The following is a 21,571-nucleotide window of genomic DNA, read 5'->3' as shown; positions in this document are numbered from 1 at the left end:
AACGCCTAATGTCATACCCCAAAATTTGCCCGTTGATATTACAAGGCACTTTTCAAGGCACTCCAACTTGTTTTTCAAGACATTAACCTTAAAGGGACAAAAGCCCAGCTCACGAGTGACCCAATCCAGAAAATGGCCCAAACTGGCCTGCTCGCTAGGCGAGCAAATCCTTCGCCTAGCGAACGTTCGCTACACGCTCGCCTAGCGAACGTTCGCTACACGCTCGCCTAGCGAAGCTGACAGATAACAGAAAATTCTGGGCTTCACTCTGAGCCCATTAGGTCACAAAAAAGAGCATTATAAATACCAGCACTTCAGTAATGAAAAGGAGAACGAAAAAGGACGAAAGGAGGACCCTAGCAAGCAAACCCTAGCGCTCACAGACAGGAAACCCTGAAGGAAAAGCCGGCGGCAGCAAGGTCACTTCCGCTCAATTCGATCCGCTCGGCCAATTCAAGGTTACAATTCGATTACAAACAGGTTGGCATTGCTATTACTACCTTATGTTCTTAATTTGCATATGGTATCATGATTGAATTTATGAAACTATCTTAAGTTTTACATATGAATTTAAGTATGCATGAACATCTGAATGTCTAACCACATAATCTCTGTAATGAATGCTATAAGGTGTGAAGCTTGCTGCCATTATATCATTATTAAAACCGGAATCCGCAGCCGCTCGCTAGCACATCGCTAGGCGAGCATGCAACGAGTGTTCGCTAAGACTTCGCTAGGCGAAGCAGGAGCGAACGCGACAGCTGCCGACTTTTCCGTTCTGACTTTTGCCCACCTGTCATGTTTTTATCATAGCCATGCATTGTTTATCTGACCCTACTGTTGTTCTGGTTTCTTTTGCGGTGCAATCCTTGATTGCATCCTGACTTGGTACTCTAACCCGTTTGCTGAATTTTGTAAAGGTTCACCTTTCCCAGGAAAAGATTGCTGTCTAGGTCTTCCACTTTATTTGTGGGATACCCTTGTGGAGTTTCACCCTAAATTACCTAATTAATTTTAATGTATTAATTTTAATATATTAATTTTAATGTATTAATTTTAATGTGGAGATTCATCCTAATTACCTAATCGATTGTAAAATACGGCCTCTAAATATGTGATCTTGGACCTCTCTTTTGCCTTACGATATTACGGTACCACGGTCATGTCCCGCGAATGTGGGGATACACTTAGCAATGGCCCTTCGATTAAATCATCATAAAATAAATCATAGTCCCTCGGATGTTGCCTTCGAATATATGATTTCGTCCCTCGATGACCCTTCGGTGTAGCCTACGGTTAAATGATGATCGTCCCTTCGAATGCTAAGGTATCCTTACAACTGTTGCCTTCAATGACCTATCGATGACCCTACGATGACCCTTAAACATCCAAAGGGTAAAATTACTTACTTCTCAATAGTAAGGACAGTTTTACCCTCATAAGGATAGGAAACGTTCATAACGACCTTAGGAAGGTATAACTCTCAATTGCTGGATCATAACCTAAAACATTTTCCACCCCTCACACTTTGCAAGTCCTAGAAAATCACCACTTGGTATACATTCATACTAGAATCATTACCAAGTTATATTTTTCTAAACTGTTTTTTTCAAAATCAAACGAGATAAATACTTTGTATACATTCATACGAGAATCATTACAAAGTTAAACTCTCTTTTCGAAACATTTTTTAAACAATTCACGAACACTTTTCAGACAAAAATATAAGTGATCCAGCAATTAAGAGCCCATGGATAACCATGGATACAAAGGGTGCTAACACCTTCCCTTTGTATAATGTACCTCCCGAACCCAAAATCTATTGAGGTCTTTCCTGTTCTTTTCCACCTTTCCTTATTGGATAAAAGAAAAGTCGGTGGCGACTCTTGCTATCCGCGACATTGCGATAAAAAGCAAAATACCCCAAGTCAGTTCACCGTATGACAGAACTGGCGACTCTGCTGGGGATACTTTAAAAAGAGAGGTTACCTTAAAAACAAGATCACTTATTCCAAATTGTCTGATTTACTTTTAAGGGATTGCTTGGGTATTTTTGAGTGAAAGATCCTACACCCGGATCTAGTGTACCTTAGGTAAGTAGCAATAGATCATCGCGACTATCCGGCGTATACTGGAATGGTTAAAATGATGGCTACGGTTAATGTGACACTTTGGATGTCCTGATGTTCCTCATGTTCACTTGAGGAAAAATTTGGCTTCCGCGTGGTGTCATTAAAGCATTAACCAGACCTTTAGAACCCTAATTGACTCATCCTGGCCATTAGAAAGTAGTGAGATAACTGACTTCGGTTCCGACTGGGGTCGGTTGAGACTCGATACTACACTCCTTGAGATTGGACTTTAGGGAAGCTTCGGTCAACCACTTGGTGTTGCACTGAAGTGGACTTGAAGGAAGGTCAATGATTGGAGATCCTTTTAGAACCCGGTTACTATTCTAGGACAGGTTGAACCAACCAAACTTCAGCGGGGAGGGTACTTACATATGGAACTCATGCAAGCCTTAAAACCTAGGAATGATGGTTGTGTGACTTGCTTGTGCTTGTTATTTATTTAACCTCATAACATCATAACATCTTAACATCATAACATCATGATATCATAACATTGTACTAACCATTTCAAGGACTTAGGGATTTAACTTTGCTCTGTTTTGTACAAAAAAAAAAAAAGTTTCCTTTTTTGGTAGTTTATGCAAAGTTAAATTCCAAAAGTCCTTGAAAACATTTCATACATTGCATAGCATGACATAACATTGCATAACAGGTACTCTAAAGGGATCAATGTTCTCACGGTTTTCCTCCAAACAGAAAAATGGACCTCGAACATATTGTCAAAGATCTCCAGGCTCAGAATGCTCAACTCCAGGAGATGATCTTGAAATTATCCAAGGGGCAGGAGGAACTGAAAGCTCTCTTGCTCGAGCAAAAGGAAGACAAGAAACCGGTGAGTTACATTAACCCGGGAAGAAGGCTCAAACGACAGGCCACAAGAGTCGAGATTCGAATTCCGAAGGATCAAGAAGAGGAAACAGAGACAGATTCAGAAGATGAGAATGCTGATCCTTTCAACCCTGAGGATGACGATGAAGATTACGAGAATGAACAGTACTCTCCAAAAGATGACAAGTACAAGTTGTTGGAAGAACGCATGCTAGCTATGGAGGGTCAGAAGGCGCCCGGTCTGGATTTCGAAAGTTTGGGTCTAGTCTCCGATGTGATCATTCCTCGCAAATTCAAGGTCCCCGCTTTCACTCAGTATGATGGGGCATCTTGTCCTCAGATGCATCTGAGAGCTTACGTGAGAAAGATTCAGCCGCACACCACTGATAGGAAGCTATGGATCCATTTCTTCCAAGAGAGTTTGTCTGGCACACAGTTGGAGTGGTATTATCAGCTCGAGAGCTCTAACATCCACACATGGACTGATTTAGCGACAGCTTTCTACAAGCACTACCGGTATAATTCTGAACTAGCGCCTACTCGGCTACAGTTGTAGAATATGACTATGGGATCTAAAGAAAGTTTCAAAGAATATGCTCAAAAATGGAGAGATTTGGCTGGCAGAGTCAAACCCCCTATGACCGATCGAGAATTAGTGGACATGTTCATGAGCACACTGACTGGCCCATTCTACAGCCATCTATTGAGGAGTTCCTCATTGGGTTTCACTGAACTTATATTAACAGGTGAACATGTTGAAAGTGGCATTCGAAGTGGGAAGATACAGGCGACTACCTTTGATCCTCCGGAGACTCCTAATGGCATCACTGCCCCTCTGCCTAATCATGACGAGACTGTCAATGCTGTGGAAGATACTGATAACGATTATGACTTGGATAGCTGGATTCTCCCAATAATTGATGACGGACTCAATAATTGGAAGGCTGAAGACACTATCCCGATTTCCTTTAGTCAGGAGTAATTGTTATTGCTATTTTTGTGTTTCAAAGCATTGTGTCTATACCCGGGGCACAATAGCTATTTTTTTCAAGGGTTTTTGTCATTTTCATAAGCATATTCATATTCAATAAATCAATGGACTTTTTGCATTCAAATATTGCGCTCTTTATCTTTCCTGTCATTTTTCAAACAAGCTATGTTTTCTTGCACACACTCACGTAACAAATCGCGTATCCATATTCACTCTGGATCCTGTGGATAATAGTTCTACTACTGTTCATTATGACTTTGAAAATCCGATCTACCAAGCCGAGGATGGAAGCGAGGAAGACTGTGAAGTCCCTGGTGAACTTGCCAGACTGGTACTACAAGAAGAAAAGACCATACAGCCGCATGAGGAATCAATTGAAACTATAGATCTGAGTACTGAAATGGACAAGAAAGAAGTCAGAGGTTTCTTGGGGCACTTGAATTACATTGCCCGATTCATCCCACACTTGACTGCTACTTGCAAACCCATCTTCAAATTACTGAGAAAAAATCAAGAGATGGTACGGAATGATGAACGACAAAATCAAGAAGTATCTCCAAGAACCTCCAATTCTGATGCTGCCAGTTGAAGGAAGACCTCTAATCATGTATTTGGCTGTGTTAGAAAATTCAATAAGGTGTGCTGGGGCAACATGACGAGTCTGGTCGAAAAGAGCATGTCATACACTGCCTTAGCAAAAGGTACCGACTGTGAAACAAGATACTCACAGCTCGAGAAAGCTTACTGTGCTCTGGCCTGGGCTGCTCGCCGACTAAGACAGTATATGTTGAATCATACCACTTTATTGACTTCTAAGAGGGATTCTATCAAATATCTATTTGAGAAACCTGCTGTCTCCTGAAAGAGTTATCACTGATAATGGTACTAACTGAACTCTGCACGCAGTTCAAAATAAAACACCATAACTCTTCCCCGTACCGGCCAAAGACGAACGGTGCCGTGGAGACTGCTAACAATATCAAGAAGATCATACAAAAGATAACAGTAACATACAAAGACTGGCATGAGATGTTACCGTTTGCTCTCCATGGTTACCGCACTTCAGTGCGCACTTCGACAGGGGCAACTCCGTTCTTTTTAGTCTACGGAACGGAAGCCGTTTTACCAGTGGAAGTTCAGATTCCCTCTCTAAGAATTATGAAAGATGCAGGCTTAGATGAGGATGAATGGATTCAGACTCGACTCGATCAGATAAATTTGATTGATGAGAAGAAACTTGCGGCTGTTTGTCATGGTCAGATATACCAGAAACGGATGATCAAAGCTTTCAATAAGAAGGTTAAGCCAAAGGTATATCAGGCTGGTAACTTGGTAATCAAGCGTATCATACTACCACAGGGTGATCCTAGGGGCAAGTGGACTCCTACATATGAAGGACCATTTGTGGTCAAAAAAGTATTCTCAGGAGGTGCCATGATGCTCGCTACTATGGATGGCGAAGACTTCCCGCATCCCGTGAACACGGACATAGTTAAAAAAAAATACCACGCATGTACACCCGGCAAGTCGAAAACCTGAAAAGGCGGCTTGGGCAAAAAAGGGTATCCTGGTGGACTGAAAACCTGAAAAGGCGGTCCAGACAAAAATTAGGGATTAAAGCGTATGACTATGTCCCGTTCTCGGACAGCTTCATCCAACTTCGAGGGACTGAACAAGCCAATCACTTCTATCCGACAGCAGGAGATGAGATGCTTGAAGACATAATGACAGTAGTGGAGTTAAAATCAACAGGACTTTTTCCTCATAGCTTCTCTTTGTTCTCTTGACAATTTCCTCTTACTAGGATTTTTGTCTCCTTGTACTCAAATTGCCTATTTATAGGCCCTCTTTCAAAATCAATACAATTTTATCTCCAAAAAAGATGCTTTTGTTTTCACTTTTTCTGTTTTGTTTGCATAAACGTCCATTGATTTAATTTGAATTGATTTATGCATTTGAATATGATCAATGTTTACAAAAATACATGCCTAAAATAGAAATAGCGATTACTACAAGACTTCAGGACCAAGGAGAAGGTCTAACCATGCTTCCCAATGAATCCGTTGCTAATTCGATTCCCCGGCAACGCCAATTATTCCCCAGAAGAGGTCGGCACCACCAGACAGACAGGTCATCTCTTCCATCCCCAGCCAGGCTCTGTTGAGTGTTTTCATCGTCAGACAGAAATCAAGTATCCCCCAGCTAAGAAAGGGTCATCAATACAAATATCTCCGACCAGAAGACTGGGATTTATTTCCCTAGTAGAGTCCCCTGGAAGAACGTTTCAGACGCATAGTGCACTCATTACATCATTTCACATCACATACCTACATACAATTTTCATTCCGCATCAGATACATTACATCATTTCATAACATATACATGTATACAAAGCTCGCATTTATTCCAGACGCCTAATTCACTCATTACATCACTTCACAGCACACGCATGCATACAACATTTGCATCTCATGCATCATGACATGGCATGAAGCTAACTTTATTTTTCAGGGTAATTATCCTCTTAATACAATCAACACAAAGGTCCATTCAGACGGACATCTGTGTCAATTACATTCAGGATTCAACTACACCTTTCAGATATACTCCATGTCAACATTTGACATCCTCCCAACGATGGCATCTATAAGCCCATCCCAGACATTTATCGCAAATACAGCATACACAAATACTATCAGATTCAGCCTAACGTACGGTTCATCCTGATTCAGCTCAACATATGACCCCTTCAGCTCAGATACGATCTAGCGTACGATCCATTCTGACCTTCAACAACTCAGATACGATCTAGCGTACGATCCATTCTGACCTTCAACAACTCAGATACGATCTAGCGTATGATCCATTCTGACCTTCAACAACTCAGATACGATCTAGCGTATGATCCATTCTGACCTTCAACAACTCAGATACGATCTAGCGTACGATCCATTCTGACCTTCAACAACTCAGATACGATCTAGCGTACGATCCATTCTGACCTTCAACAACTCAGATACGATCTAGCGTACGATCCATTCTGACCTTCAAACAACTCAAGTACGGTCTAATGTACGACCCAGTTAGACCTTCATCTACTCAGATGCTACCTAGTGACAGGTACATTTCTGAATTGTAGTCTAGCGTACGACTACCTCCCTTTCATAAGCAGATTCGGCCTAATGGACGGCTCATTCTGCTGCTCAGATGCTACCTAGTGACAGGTACATTTCTGAATTGTAGTCTAGCGTACGACTACCTCCCTTTCATCAGCAGATTCAGCCTAATGGACGGCTCATTCTGCTGCTCAGATGCTACCTAGTGACAGGTACATTTCTGAATTGTAGTCTAGCGTACGACTACCTCCCTTTCATCGTCAGATTCAGCCTAATGGACGGCTCATTCTGCTCAGATACGGTTTAATGTACGACCCAGTTAAACCTTCATCTCCTCAGATGCTACCTAGTGACAGGTGCATTTCTGAATTGTAGTCTAGCGTACGACTACCTCCCTTTCATCGTCAGATTCAGCCTAATGGACGGCTCATTCTGCTCAGATACGGTTTAATGTACGGCCCAGTTAGACCTTCATCTCCTCAGATGCTACCTAGTGACAGGTGCATTTCTGAATTGTAGTCTAGCGTACGACTACCTCCCTTTCATCGTCAGATTCAGCCTAATGGACGGCTCATTCTGCTCAGATACAGTTTAATGTACGACCCAGTTAGACCTTCATCTCCTCAGATGCTACCTAGTGTACGGTACATTTCTGAAGTGTAGTCTAGCGTACGACTACCCCCTTTCATCATCAGACACAGCCTAACGGACGGCTCATCCTGCAACTCCAATACAGTCTAGCATAAGACCCATTTGGATCTTCAACTCAGAGACGATCTAGCGTACGATCCGTTCTGATTTTTCATCCTCAGCGAAGTCATCCGCCTGATGAACAAATCACTCTGGTAATCAGATACGGTCTAGTGTATGATCCATTCTGATCCCTTATCCCCAGCAGCGTATAGCACACCCTGACTCCCCAGTGAAGTCAACAGCCTAATGGATAACTCACCGTATAGTCTAGCGTATGACCCGGTATGACATCCATGTCTTCAGATATCGTCTAACGTACGACACAATCTGAAGCTCCCATCATCAAACTTCCTGGATGGCATCTTCAAGCCCATCTCCATCAAGACTAATTGACAAGCGCAAATTTTCGGGGCATTCTAGTGTTCAATAATCTTCCACCTCCAGACCACGAATGGTGCACATACCATTCTACTCTCTCGGTTCAAGAATATTGAACAGGGGCAGCTGTCATACCCCAAAATTTGCCCGTTGATATTACAAGGCACTTTTCAAGGCACTCCAACTTGTTTTTCAAGGCATTAACCTTAAAGGGACAAAAGCCCAGCTCACGAGTGGCCCAATCCAGAAAATGGCCCAAACTGGCCTGCTCGCTAGGCGAGCAAATCCTTCGCCTAGCGAACGTTCGCTACACGCTCGCCTAGCGAACGTTCGCTACACGCTCGCCTAGCGAAGCTGACAGATAACAGAAAATTCTGGGCTTCACTCTGAGCCCATTAGGTCACAAAAAAGAGCATTATAAATACCAGCACTTCAGTAATGAAAAGGAGAACGAAAAAGGACGAAAGGAGGACCCTAGCAAGCAAACCCTAGCGCTCACAGACAGGAAACCCTGAAGGAAAAGCCGGCGGCAGCAAGGTCACTTCCGCTCAATTCGATCCGCTCGGCCAATTCAAGGTTACAATTCGATTACAAACAGGTTGGCATTGCTATTACTACCTTATGTTCTTAATTTGCATATGGTATCATGATTGAATTTATGAAACTATCTTAAGTTTTACATATGAATTTAAGTATGCATGAACATCTGAATGTCTAACCACATAATCTCTGTAATGAATGCTATAAGGTGTGAAGCTTGCTGCCATTATATCATTATTAAAACCGGAATCCGCAGCCGCTCGCTAGCACATCGCTAGGCGAGCATGCAACGAGTGTTCGCTAAGACTTCGCTAGGCGAAGCAGGAGCGAACGCGACAGCTGCCGACTTTTCCGTTCTGACTTTTGCCCACCTGTCATGTTTTTATCATAGCCATGCATTGTTTATCTGACCCTACTGTTGTTCTGGTTTCTTTTGCGGTGCAATCCTTGATTGCATCCTGACTTGGTACTCTAACCCGTTTGCTGAATTTTGTAAAGGTTCACCTTTCCCAGGAAAAGATTGCTGTCTAGGTCTTCCACTTTATTTGTGGGATACCCTTGTGGAGTTTCACCCTAAATTACCTAATTAATTTTAATGTATTAATTTTAATATATTAATTTTAATGTATTAATTTTAATGTGGAGATTCATCCTAATTACCTAATCGATTGTAAAATACGGCCTCTAAATATGTGATCTTGGACCTCTCTTTTGCCTTACGATATTACGGTACCACGGTCATGTCCCGCGAATGTGGGGATACACTTAGCAATGGCCCTTCGATTAAATCATCATAAAATAAATCATAGTCCCTCGGATGTTGCCTTCGAATATATGATTTCGTCCCTCGATGACCCTTCGGTGTAGCCTACGGTTAAATGATGATCGTCCCTTCGAATGCTAAGGTATCCTTACAACTGTTGCCTTCAATGACCTATCGATGACCCTACGATGACCCTTAAACATCCAAAGGGTAAAATTACTTACTTCTCAATAGTAAGGACAGTTTTACCCTCATAAGGATAGGAAACGTTCATAACGACCTTAGGAAGGTATAACTCTCAATTGCTGGATCATAACCTAAAACATTTTCCACCCCTCACACTTTGCAAGTCCTAGAAAATCACCACTTGGTATACATTCATACTAGAATCATTACCAAGTTATATTTTTCTAAACTGTTTTTTTCAAAATCAAACGAGATAAATACTTTGTATACATTCATACGAGAATCATTACAAAGTTAAACTCTCTTTTCGAAACATTTTTTAAACAATTCACGAACACTTTTCAGACAAAAATATAAGTGATCCAGCAATTAAGAGCCCATGGATAACCATGGATACAAAGGGTGCTAACACCTTCCCTTTGTATAATGTACCTCCCGAACCCAAAATCTATTGAGGTCTTTCCTGTTCTTTTTCACATTTCCTTATTGGATAAAAGAAAAGTCGGTGGCGACTCTTGCTATCCGCGACATTGCGATAAAAAGCAAAATACCCCAAGTCAGTTCACCGTATGACACCTAAGTATGTGTTGGATCGTTGGTGAGATCTAGGCTCCTTAGCTTGTGCGATAACACCATTGTTATCATAATAGAGACAAATGGGATCCACAATGCTAGGGACTATGCCAAGTTTATTGATCCAAACAGCTTCCTTTGCTGCACTTAAGGAAGCAATATACTCGGCCTCAGTTGTAGAATCAGCAACTGCATCTTGCATTGAACTTTTCAAGCTCACAGTGCCACCATTTAAGCAAAACACATAACCAGATTGGAATCATTCATATTAAAGCGTCTCAGCACTTTGTCTATGTATGTACTCTGATTTAGGCCAAGCAGTTTTGTGATCTATCTCTATAGATTCTGATTCCTAATATATAGGCTGTTTCACCTAGGTCCTTCATAGAAAAGCATTCCCCAACCAAGACTTTACTTGTTGCAGGGTAGGGATATCGATTCCAATGAGTAATATGTCACCTACATATAATACCAGGAATACGATCATGCTCCCACTAACCTTCTTGTAGACACAAGGCTCATCTTCGTTCTTGATGAATCCATACAGTTTTACTGTTTCATCAAAACAAAGATTCCATGAGTAGGTCACAGGCTCATCTTGATCCATGAGTAATACATCACCTTGATCAGATATCCATATATCTCAGGTAGGTGACGTATCCTGCCTGACCTACGCTGGTCTTGTTCTACTTGAGCAGGTTGCTCTTACACAACTACTTGTGTCTCCTGCTCTAATTCCTCTATAGGTGTATCGATACTTTGTGATTCTTGAATTTCTTCAAGTTCTACTTTCCTCCCACTGATTCCTTTGGAAATAAAATCCCTTTCTAGGAAAACTCAAGTTCGAGCGACAAACACTTTGCCCTCAGAAGGATTGTAGAAATAATATCCTCTTGTTTCTTTAGGATACCCCACAAATAAGCATTTGTCAGATTTGGGCTCAAGCTTAGTTGAAATTTGTCGTTTCACGTAAACTTCGCAACCCCAAATCTTCATGTAAGACATATGTGGTCTCTTACCACTCCATATCTCATATGGTGTCTTTTAACCTTTTGGATGGAACACGGTTAAGTGTGTAAGCTGCGGTCAACAACGCATGTCCCCAAAAGGAGTTTGGAAGATCGGCTTGACTCATCATGGATCGGACCATGTCCAACAGGGTTCGATTTCTTCTCTCAGACACACCATTCCATTGGGGTGTTCCAGGAGGAGTGAGTTGGGATATGATCCCACACTCTTTCAGATGGTCATCAAACTCTAGGCTTAAATATTCACCACCTCGATCTGATCGAAGAGCTTTAATATTCTTACCTAGTTGGTTTTGTACTTCATTCTTGAATTCTTTGAACTTTTCAAAGGACTCTGATTTGTGTTTCATTAAATACACATAACCATATCTACTGAAATCATCAGTGAATGTGATGAAGTACTGAAAACCTCCTCTGGCTGATATGTTCAGTGGACCACATACATCAGTATGTATGAGGGCCAAAAGATCATTAGCTCTTTCACCTTTTCCTGTGAATGGAGACTTTGTCATCTTTCCAATTAAACAAGATCTGCATGTCTCATATGATTCATAATCAAAAGAGTCCAACAGTCCATCTTTATGGAGTTCGGAAATGCGTTTCTCATTTATGTGGCCTAATCGACAATGCCAAAGGTAAGTTGGATTTAACTCATTAGGTTTCATCCTTTTGGTATTAATGTTATAAATAGGCATTTCAAGATCAATGACATATAGTCCATTGTTCATTTGTGCAGTTGCATAGAATATATCATTCAAATAAATTGAACAACAATTGTTTTTTATTATGAATGAAAAACCGAACTTGTCCAAACAAGAAACGGAAATAATATTCCTGCTAATTGCTGGTACATAATAACAGTTCTCTAACTGAATTATTAAACCACTAGGTAAAGTCAATTCATAAGTTCCTACGGCTAAGGCAGCAACCTTTGCTCCATTACCAACTCGTAGGTCGACTTCACCTTTTGCCAAATTTCTACTCCTTTTTAGTTCTTGTACATTTGTACAAATGTGAGAACCGCATCCAGTATCTAATACCCATGATGCAGAAGTAGATAAATTAATTTCAATAACAAAAATACCTGAAGTTGGAGTCTCTACTCCATTCTTCCTATCTTCCAGGTACTTTGGGCAGTTCCTCTTCCAGTGTGCGGTCTTACCGCAATGAAAGCAGGTGCCTTCCTTTTATATGCTTCCACTAGGCTTCAAAGCAGCACTAATGGGTTTGGGTTTGGCAACTTCCTTGCCTTTCCCTTTATCATGTTTGAGGACAATCCTCATGTCTCGGTACCAATCCAGAAAATTTGTCCCAGACAATTTTTCTTTGTCAAGGTTTGATCGCAATATGTTGTTAGAGGTGTTTGTTGTCATGGTAATCTACACAAGGATTAATGAAAATATAAGTATCATTGACATATTTAATTAGGCCTTTAATTAAACATGCTCCCACTATTTTACTCAAAATAAATGACCCTCATCATCTGATTCGGAAAATCCCGTTGGAAGATTTTCTAGTGGGTCGAGATCCATATTTCACTTCGTTCTAAGTCCGCGTAGGCGGATTACACAAAACTAGGTTATTTTAGGTAGGAACTCCTTCCAATTGTATCTCATACAACTCTCGAAAATTTCAGTTGGGTGAATAACTCCTTATTCTAATCCATCATATGGATTATTCCCAACTCTTGCTTCTAAACATATATATAATCTTATTATAATTTGTTTAGTTAAGTTTGACCCATTGTTTTAACAGTTGGATATTACAATTATCCCATCGCACCTTACTAATATATAGATCATGCACCTCGCGTAGGCGAAACCTACATTATCCATTACTAGTCTTGATGAGTGTTAAAACTTGGAAAGCATAAACTTAATATTTAATTTTGAGGGAATTGCAAATTTCCTGATCTCACCGGCTTGTTTATCATATAAACCGTCTCTCACATGCATCAACATACATTCACATGCATCAACATACATACAAACAAAATGAAACAGTTATGGCCCCTAGCGCAATTGTTCTCCCAAGCCAATGAGAGAACCTAAGCTAACCTACAACGATCTAAGCTTCTCCAAGCAAGATCTTCAAGGTTGTCTTCCTTTGGCACTGACTTCTTTGCTTTCTTCATATCATTACATTACATGAAAGAAACTCGTTTTACATACGAGGGAGTGAGATGAGAAAAGAAGTTACATTTGGGAGATTAAGAGAGAGGCACGACACGCAAGTCGTATTTAAAAAACCCAAAACAAAACAAAGGAAAACTAAGACCATAACCGATCACCACAAGACAATAATAAACACTTTATTATTATGATTATTAATTCCTTTAATTAATTAAAATCAAATTAAATTTCGACGATCGATCATCACATTTTAATGAACAATTCATTTAAAATCGATGTCGCTTTTCGTATCAACACTTGACACTTTTAAAGCACTGAGTTAGCCGAACGGGTGAAAATTTCCTTGCGTTAACCGGTTAACCATATGCGTTAACCGGTTAACACTGTTTTGAAATCTGAAAAAATTGTTTTCTGCCTTGCGTTAACCGGTTAACCAAATGCGTTAACCGGTTAACACTGTTTGAAAATGTCTTGGAAAACTGTTTTCCGCCTTGCGTTAACCGGTTAACCATATGTGTTAACCGGTTAACACTGTTAAAAAAACTAAAAAAAAATATTTCGCATTGCGTTAACCGGTTAACCATACGCGTTAACTGGTTAACACTGTTCCAAAAAGTGTTTAGGAAGCACAACTCTTGTGCGTTCAAACCCCAATCGCATAACTCTCTGACAACACAACCCTTGTGCCGTCACTAACCCTGATGCACCAATTTCAGACCGTCAAACACATCTCGATCGTTAATTCAGTATGATTGATCAACACGTCATTGCTTCACCATACTAATGTCAGATCAAGAAGCAAACGACCATTGATCGCTCAAAGGAAAACAATCATTGAGGGTTTGAATGAACGAAACAAGAACACTATATCATATATAATGTATTTTGCATCAAGGTTACATATATCACATATATGTAACTTGATCGATCTCAATTTAACCTTTGATTCATTCTGTCTTTAATCATATTATTACAGAACAAAAACAAATATCAGATTCATGGTTTCGTAAGTGGCTCTGATACCACTGTAGGAGAATTGCCATCCAAGGCGCAGCGGAATTTAAAAATTTCTCCATTTAGTGATCCTTACGAATGGGCATGATCAGTGATAGAATCGTTACCTCTTGTGGTGATTCAAACCTTTGGTGCAGATCTCTGATAATGATCAAAACCTTTGATACAGATCCACGGGGCGATCACGAACGTTGAACGATGACAACGTCTCTACTCAGTCCACACGAACAGATTCCTTCAATCGCAGTGCTAGCTGTTATGAATGAAGGCTTTGAGTGAGAGAAAGAGGGAAACAAAATTCCAAGTCTCTACTTGAATTTCTGTCTGAGTGGAATGGAGTGACAATGCTTCTACCCAAGGGGTTCTATTTATAGAACCACTTGTGTGGGCTTCAAGCTAAAAAGCCCACTTAAGTGTATTTTGGCCCATATCTTATAATATGCCCAAAATCACTTAAGTATTTGGTACCTTACCATATTTCGTCTCCCACTTAAGTGCACCGTACCTTACGGTGTTCCTTAGTTACTCTATCTCTCATCAATCCGTCCTTTGTGTGTGACCCTATAGGTTTTCGCGGCGTTGGCAATTATATTAAATCACGCATTTAACATAATAAACAGTGAGCGGTATCTAGCAACACATCACTGCTACCCAAGTCACGAAAATGTCATGTGATCTGACAAAACCTCTTGTGATAATAATTATGTGTATAATTACCCCTTTGCCCTTATGTCTATATTGAACACAAGGTATAGACCGTGTCACCCTTGTCCAGTTCAATATTGGGCCCATAGACATTTATCCTGTTACGCAGGATTGGCAAATTCCATCTAGGACACTCATGTCCCTCAGCATGCTTCGTGGAGTACCCATCAATTGTCTTTATGGTTATCCAGTTACGGACAACGTTAGATCAACAACAAAGCACTCGACTCTACATCTAGGATCCATAGTGGTTTCAGGTCGAAGAGTGGTATACACTATTATCACCATGAGAATAACTTATGACACTTTGCATAACTTTCTATATAGTATTCTCATAGCGGGTCAATCCGGTATAAATATTACTCCTAATATTCATACATATGTTTAAGACTTGATAACTCCTTATCCATGATCCATGAGATGTGATCATCAGTCTACAAACATAATAGTCTTAATGCTTTAATGTTATCCCACTTCACACTAAAGCTCGACTACGGATACTTTAAGAATAGTGTCCTTATGTTCAATGTGTTCTCATGATTAAGTCACACTTAATACATTAAACGGACTATCTATTCCAGGGACTTTATTAATCAACCATAATAAAGAAAATGCCTTTTATTATTAATAAATAATTCGATACAAGTACCAAAACGTATTGGCCTCTAGGGCTTACACCAACACCTTGTACAGTGATTTTTGAGGTTGTTTAAGGGACCAACTCACGTGAGATGAGAGGTTCTGTTAATCGACGGCGCTGCTGATTTGTAGATAGACATTTAAGTTGATGGTGTGTTACGGCTACTAGGAGCGTAATGTTTTTTGAGTAGTGGAGAATATGTATGACTTAAGAGTCTGTCTATCCCCTTAAGGGGATAATGTATTTATAGAGACCTCTATGATCTAGGGTTACCTCGGAGAAGCCCACTGCCCAATCGGTCCAATGATGGACGGTTGAATCCATATTTTCAAGGGTGATGGAGTCAACAAGGACTCTGACTTTATCTTTATCCAATACACGTCTTATCCCATGTTTATTTCTCTCTATAGGCGAGGAAGACTTAAGGGCGAGGCGATACCTCCTTTCGAGTGACTTTATGTCGTACCTTCTCGTAAGACGGTCCCAAGGCATCATCCTAGATAGGACCTTTTGCAAACATAAATGTAAAATTAAATATAACGCTAAAATACATTAAACATTTATATATAAATTTTATAATAAAATTTAACAAGATATTTAAAATAATAGTATTATAATTTTAATTTCAATTATATTAATCTAAAATAATTTTAAAAAAATTATTCCCAATAAAACTGCTACTATTACACATTTATTTACTTTAAATTATAATAAAATATAAAGAATAATAATGATTTTTTTATTAAAATAAGAAAAATATAAATGAAAAAAAAAGCAAGTTAAAAGTTACTTCAAATAGCTATAGAGAGAAAACCACAAGATAATGAAAAAAATTACAAGCTAGAAGTTAAAAAATATTTCTTATTGAATTAAACTTTTTTATTTTGATGTGAATTGAGAACTTTTTTATTTATGTATACTTGATGTTGCTTATATTTGACGCATTTCTCTCTAATTTAAGATTACATAAAATACTGAAATCAATCATAGCAGAATCCATAACAAAAACTATTTTCAGATGCATCAAAATTATTTATTCTCAAGGCCACAAAACAAAATAAATATATATATTATCATAGAGTTTCACAATGACCACATAAAACTCATTCAAGTTCTCTTCCATGTAGCCAAATTAATTTGTGGTGAAATGCTGCAGCTACAACTTTCTTTAATACACAATGCATTCAATAAACTTTGGACTAAGAGTTTGTACACATCCCTCATATAGAGATGAAAATATATGCTACTGAATGATAAACTACTGCAGATCCAAATAGTAATTCAACTTTGAAATGTTTGTTTCATTCCTTAGTTTTGTGAGAGCTTTTTGCTCTATTTTCCTTATCCACTCTTTGCTAACTTTGAAAATCCTCCCTATATACTCGAGGGACCTGGGTTGGTGATCGTTAAGGCCGAATCGTAGGATTAGTATTTGTCTTTCCCTCGAGTCCAAGCTTTGAAGGATATCAAATATGTCTTTTCTAAAGTGTTGTTTCATGACGGTCTCTTCTGGACACTCTATCGACTTATCGGCCATTTGACCCTGCAGAATTACCACTCATCAGATGACAACACAACACAACACAACAACAACCAAGTCTTATCCCAGTAAGTGGAGTCGGCTACGTGGATCAACTTTCGCCATAATGTTCTATCGTTAATCTCAAGATTTTTCTTAATGTTCATCATATGACAACATAGCATAAGAGAAAAAGTAGCGAAAAAGGCATCATAGATGGGAAAAATATTGGTCTTACCAAATAATCTATATCTTGATTCCGATTCATTGAGGAAACTATTCTCAGACAATGGCTAGCTGATCTGATTTTATCCAGAGAAAGACCTGTCATATTTGCAATCTCGTGATCGTCTGCGTATTTCATGGTCGTGTTTTTCAAGACTTTTCGTGCTTTCTGGATCTGACTTATCGCCTTGTTCATTGACCACTACAAAGAATAGCGAACAGAAAAAGAACACAAGTATCAAATTCATGGTTTTTCTTGGATTATATTCGAACTAAGAAACAAACAACCTCCTAAGCAAAAGATGAACGGACATACAGGAACGGTGATTCCCCGAGCATATTTTGCCACCACTCTTGACATTGATTTCCTTATCCAGTATTGCACATAGGTTGAGAATCGGTATCCTCTTGTAGTGTCGAATCGCTCGGCTCCTTGGAGAACACCTATATACCCTACCTGAAGTAAATCTTCCAAAGCTATTCCCATACCCCGGTATTTTTTGGCAAAGTATACAACTAACGAACGAGTACTCCGTATCAACTCGTCTCTACAATAATAGCCATGATACAGTTGCTGTTGTAGCATCTTCTCCTCGACTCCGGATGCTTCCGCCCAGCTACTCAAGCTTACCACTTGCTTTGTATCCTCTTCTAAGGCTGTTTTCATTTTCTCTAACTCTGCTAAAACCTAAAATATTGCGGAATTTTAACGTTTACATAATATACAATCACGGTACCAAATCACTAAATGTTTCATTTACAATAAACTAACCTTTACTCCTTTTGACATTTCAACTTCCCTTTGAGCAATCGCCATTCTTCTATTTTTAGTATATGATACTTTTTTTACAAAAGAAGCCGGCGAAGAACGTAATGTACTTTCTTGATTATTATCTTCTAACGGCAACGACTTAGACGAAGGTGCAATGGAAACAGATATTCGCTTTCTTCTTGTTCTACTTTCCTTCCTCTTGCTAGAATGGACAATAACTTTACCTGTATAGTCATCAACTTTGCAGTTTCTCTTATTCTCTTCAACTTGTTCAAGAACTTCGTTAGTGCAATTCGATACGCGCGAGGTTCCGGAAGATGTTGTTAGACAATCATTGAACAACTCAAGAGCTCCAAGCTTTTCTATTTGCGATATAATATTCTTCTTCAACCTCAATGCTTCAGAATCAGCAAAAGTTTCTTCTAAAACATCAAGATTCTCCATTAACATACCGAAATGCGATTCCCCATGAGGCAGTTTCGTGTTATCGATCATTTCACGCACGCTACTAAGCGACCTCTTTCCTTTATTTACCTGAAAAACAAAGACCTTTTCAACAGTGATTCTCTGAATATCAAAGATCGCGAGGTGACTGCAATTTACAACTATAACTGTATGCGAAAGATTAAGTTAACGACCTTTGTTGTCACATCTCCTCCAAGCAAAAAATCTTTCTCTGGAGCTTCCAATGCTGATGAAGAAAACGCAAACGTCTTTCCAAAATCCTTGTGCAAAGTTTCTGATTCCTCATAAATTGTTGAAAGCAAAGATAACCTCACAGGGTTGAATAAAGCTTCCCTGCCTCCAACTACATCACATTTTAACCCAAAATTCAAAAAACCTAGAAATAGCAACACTTACTCAATCCTTCTACTAACTTGGAAATCACACTCCAAAACACACACACACACGACCTATGAAGCACGGACACTGGAAACACAACATCAACACTGACACTAGTAATAATTTGAAAACCTGAATAAACTAAACATAATCACAAGTGTCAGTTTCAGACACCGACACAGACACGCTACTCTTTGAAGCATACATAAAATTTGATATGTAAATTGTAAATATAATTGAATACACAACTAAAGTCAAATATGTTGATGATCCAACCAACTAGATTGATTCAGAGTATAGAAAATCTTCATTATAATTGTGTATAAACTAAAGTGTTAATATAATGGAAAAGGAAGAGAAAGAAAAGAACTAACCAGAAGATGAAGACGAGAGGAAGATGGATGAATTGGTGAAGAAATGAGGAGAGTGAATTGGAAGAGTATATCTGAGTTTTGGGTTTAATCTAAAACCAAAAGAGAGACCCATAATTTGATTCTATGTTCCATGAAAGTGTTGGGAAGGAAATTGGTGTTTGTGACATAAAAAGTTAAGGATATGGCGCTGCTGTCACAACCACCACCAGTTCTTCATCTCCTTCGCAATGGTTGGAAAATTTTACTACTCTTTTTTTTTTCTTCCAAATATAAAATATATGATATAACAAAGTGATAAGGCTCAAATAGTTTGGACTTTTAGATTTAGATATTTGCTGGTAGAGATATTAACTTTGTAGAATTTAACTTGACACCCCAATAAAATCTGACACCCCTATATTTTCATATTATTAAAACTGTTTTCGATTAAAATTTGATTTTTAATTTACGATTGGAATTTCCGATAAACAAAAATAAATTTTTCGGTATGAACAAAATTTCTGATAGTGTATTATAAATTTTCAGTATATCGAAAATTTTAAAAGTTTTGATACGTTCTAAATAATTACTGAAATTTGAAATTTACTAGGAGATATCAGAAATTTCAACTAAAGTAAATTTTCGATAGTGTTATTTGTTAAAAAATTTAAATGCTGTGGATTTTACCGACAATTTTAGATTGACTGCATCGATAAAACACAAAGTTTTTATCCATATTGGAAATTTCAAAATTTTCAGTAAAAAAAGTAAAGTGTTTATAACTATCGGAAATTCTGAAAATTTCGGGAAATCAAATGGGATTTTGTATCGGAAATTTTAAAATTTCCTTTAAAATTGTTAGAATTAATACCATTTTTTTTGGAATTTCCGATAAAAAAATCCCGGAAATTTTGACATATAAGGTATAAAATACACTATTTTTGAAATTTCTGATTGTTGCTTCGAAATTTTCGATATCGCTCTAGAATTTAACAAAATATGCGTGAATCCTTTGTGAAATGAGTGAAGGGATTTTGCAAGGACAGTGTTGTCTTTTCATATGCAATGAGGGATGTGAGGTTTAATTGGGGGGTGACAAGGAAGAAATCTCTAACCTTAGATATGACACTCCATAATTATTCATAATACCTAAAATATCTGCCAAATTTATATTAAAAAGAGGACATAGAAAAATCAGTCGTAGAAGTAAAAATTTGATAGAAATTAAAAAATGTGGTAGTGTATTTACAAATTCTGGTATATATTTATATGAGTTTTTAAAAAAAAAATCAATGGATGGTAAAAACTTGTCTAGTTCTTAAATAACACCATCGTGTATTGATTTTTTATGCAAAACATTGAAAATTCTGATAGTATAAAATCATCAATTTTTTAGAAAGCTCGTGTATTTCCAAACTTTTAGTAGAGCTTCAAAAAAATATAGTATTGTAGTTTCATCGGTTGAGATTTGGTCGACATTATTCTACGATTGTGATTGCACCGACAATTGTGTGTTTTTTAGAATGAATCCAAACTTGTATAAATAGGGACCATGTGTCGTTAAAAATCCTCTTGTATAAATATACTTGATAGACATTTACGTTTCAGGTAGAAGTATTATCATGGGTACAAGGATTGACCGACTTTACGATATTATTGTAGTTATCATTCGCTTTGATACAACAAATGAGATGTTTGCCAGTAGCGGCAAACTAATTATTAGTTGTGAGAGGAAAAGAACTTACTATAACAAAGAGAAAATGATGGTTACTTGTAGCAAAAGGTTCAAATGTCCTTTTCAATTGAGATATGTGTCAAGTGATTGTGGTTGGAATATAATGGTTAGATGTAAATGGCTAACCAATTAGATGTTCAACAATTTTTGCATACTTTTATAAACTTATGAAACTTATGATTTTAATGTGATAATATGGAGCAAGGACACGAATATTATAGATTAATTGATTTGGGATAGATTATAAACAAAAGAAAATTTAGAAAGAATTGTATTAAGGCATCATTGACTCTCCTAGCATGTGTCATTGTCATAAGGACTTTATAAACTTTAGATTACTTCATTTAAGTCTTGGTCATTGGTGTTCTCAAAAGATATGACATTCACAGCCATAAGCTAATTGAG

At 38.4% G+C, this 21,571-nt stretch overlaps 1 protein-coding gene across 2 annotated transcripts; it reads right to left on the bottom strand.

Annotated features, from left to right (window-relative positions):
* Nucleotides 1-16,769: 16,769 nt before the first annotated feature.
* On the bottom strand, nucleotides 16,770-19,725 carry LOC127097156 (RNA polymerase sigma factor sigC). Of its 2 annotated transcripts, none has more exons than XM_051035666.1 (6): nucleotides 19,453-19,725; nucleotides 18,874-19,076; nucleotides 18,236-18,769; nucleotides 17,780-18,151; nucleotides 17,477-17,665; nucleotides 16,770-17,262 (listed from the first exon to the last, which is right to left on the bottom strand). In XM_051035666.1, the coding sequence occupies exons 1-6, from the start codon at nucleotides 19,562-19,564 to the stop codon at nucleotides 16,978-16,980; spliced, it is 1,695 nt and encodes a 564-aa protein (XP_050891623.1). In that variant the 5' UTR covers nucleotides 19,565-19,725; the 3' UTR covers nucleotides 16,770-16,977. The 2 variants fall into 2 exon arrangements, with proteins under 2 accessions (XP_050891623.1, XP_050891624.1); XM_051035667.1 differs by having other exon boundaries at nucleotides 18,874-19,043.
* Nucleotides 19,726-21,571: the final 1,846 nt, after the last annotated feature.

The sequence above is a fragment of the Lathyrus oleraceus genome, chromosome 6, assembly GCF_024323335.1.
Source record: "Lathyrus oleraceus cultivar Zhongwan6 chromosome 6, CAAS_Psat_ZW6_1.0, whole genome shotgun sequence".
Classification (NCBI taxonomy): domain Eukaryota; kingdom Viridiplantae; phylum Streptophyta; class Magnoliopsida; order Fabales; family Fabaceae; genus Lathyrus; species Lathyrus oleraceus.
Note: the sequence above shows the minus strand (reverse complement) of the source record. Positions and strands in the feature narration are given on the sequence as shown.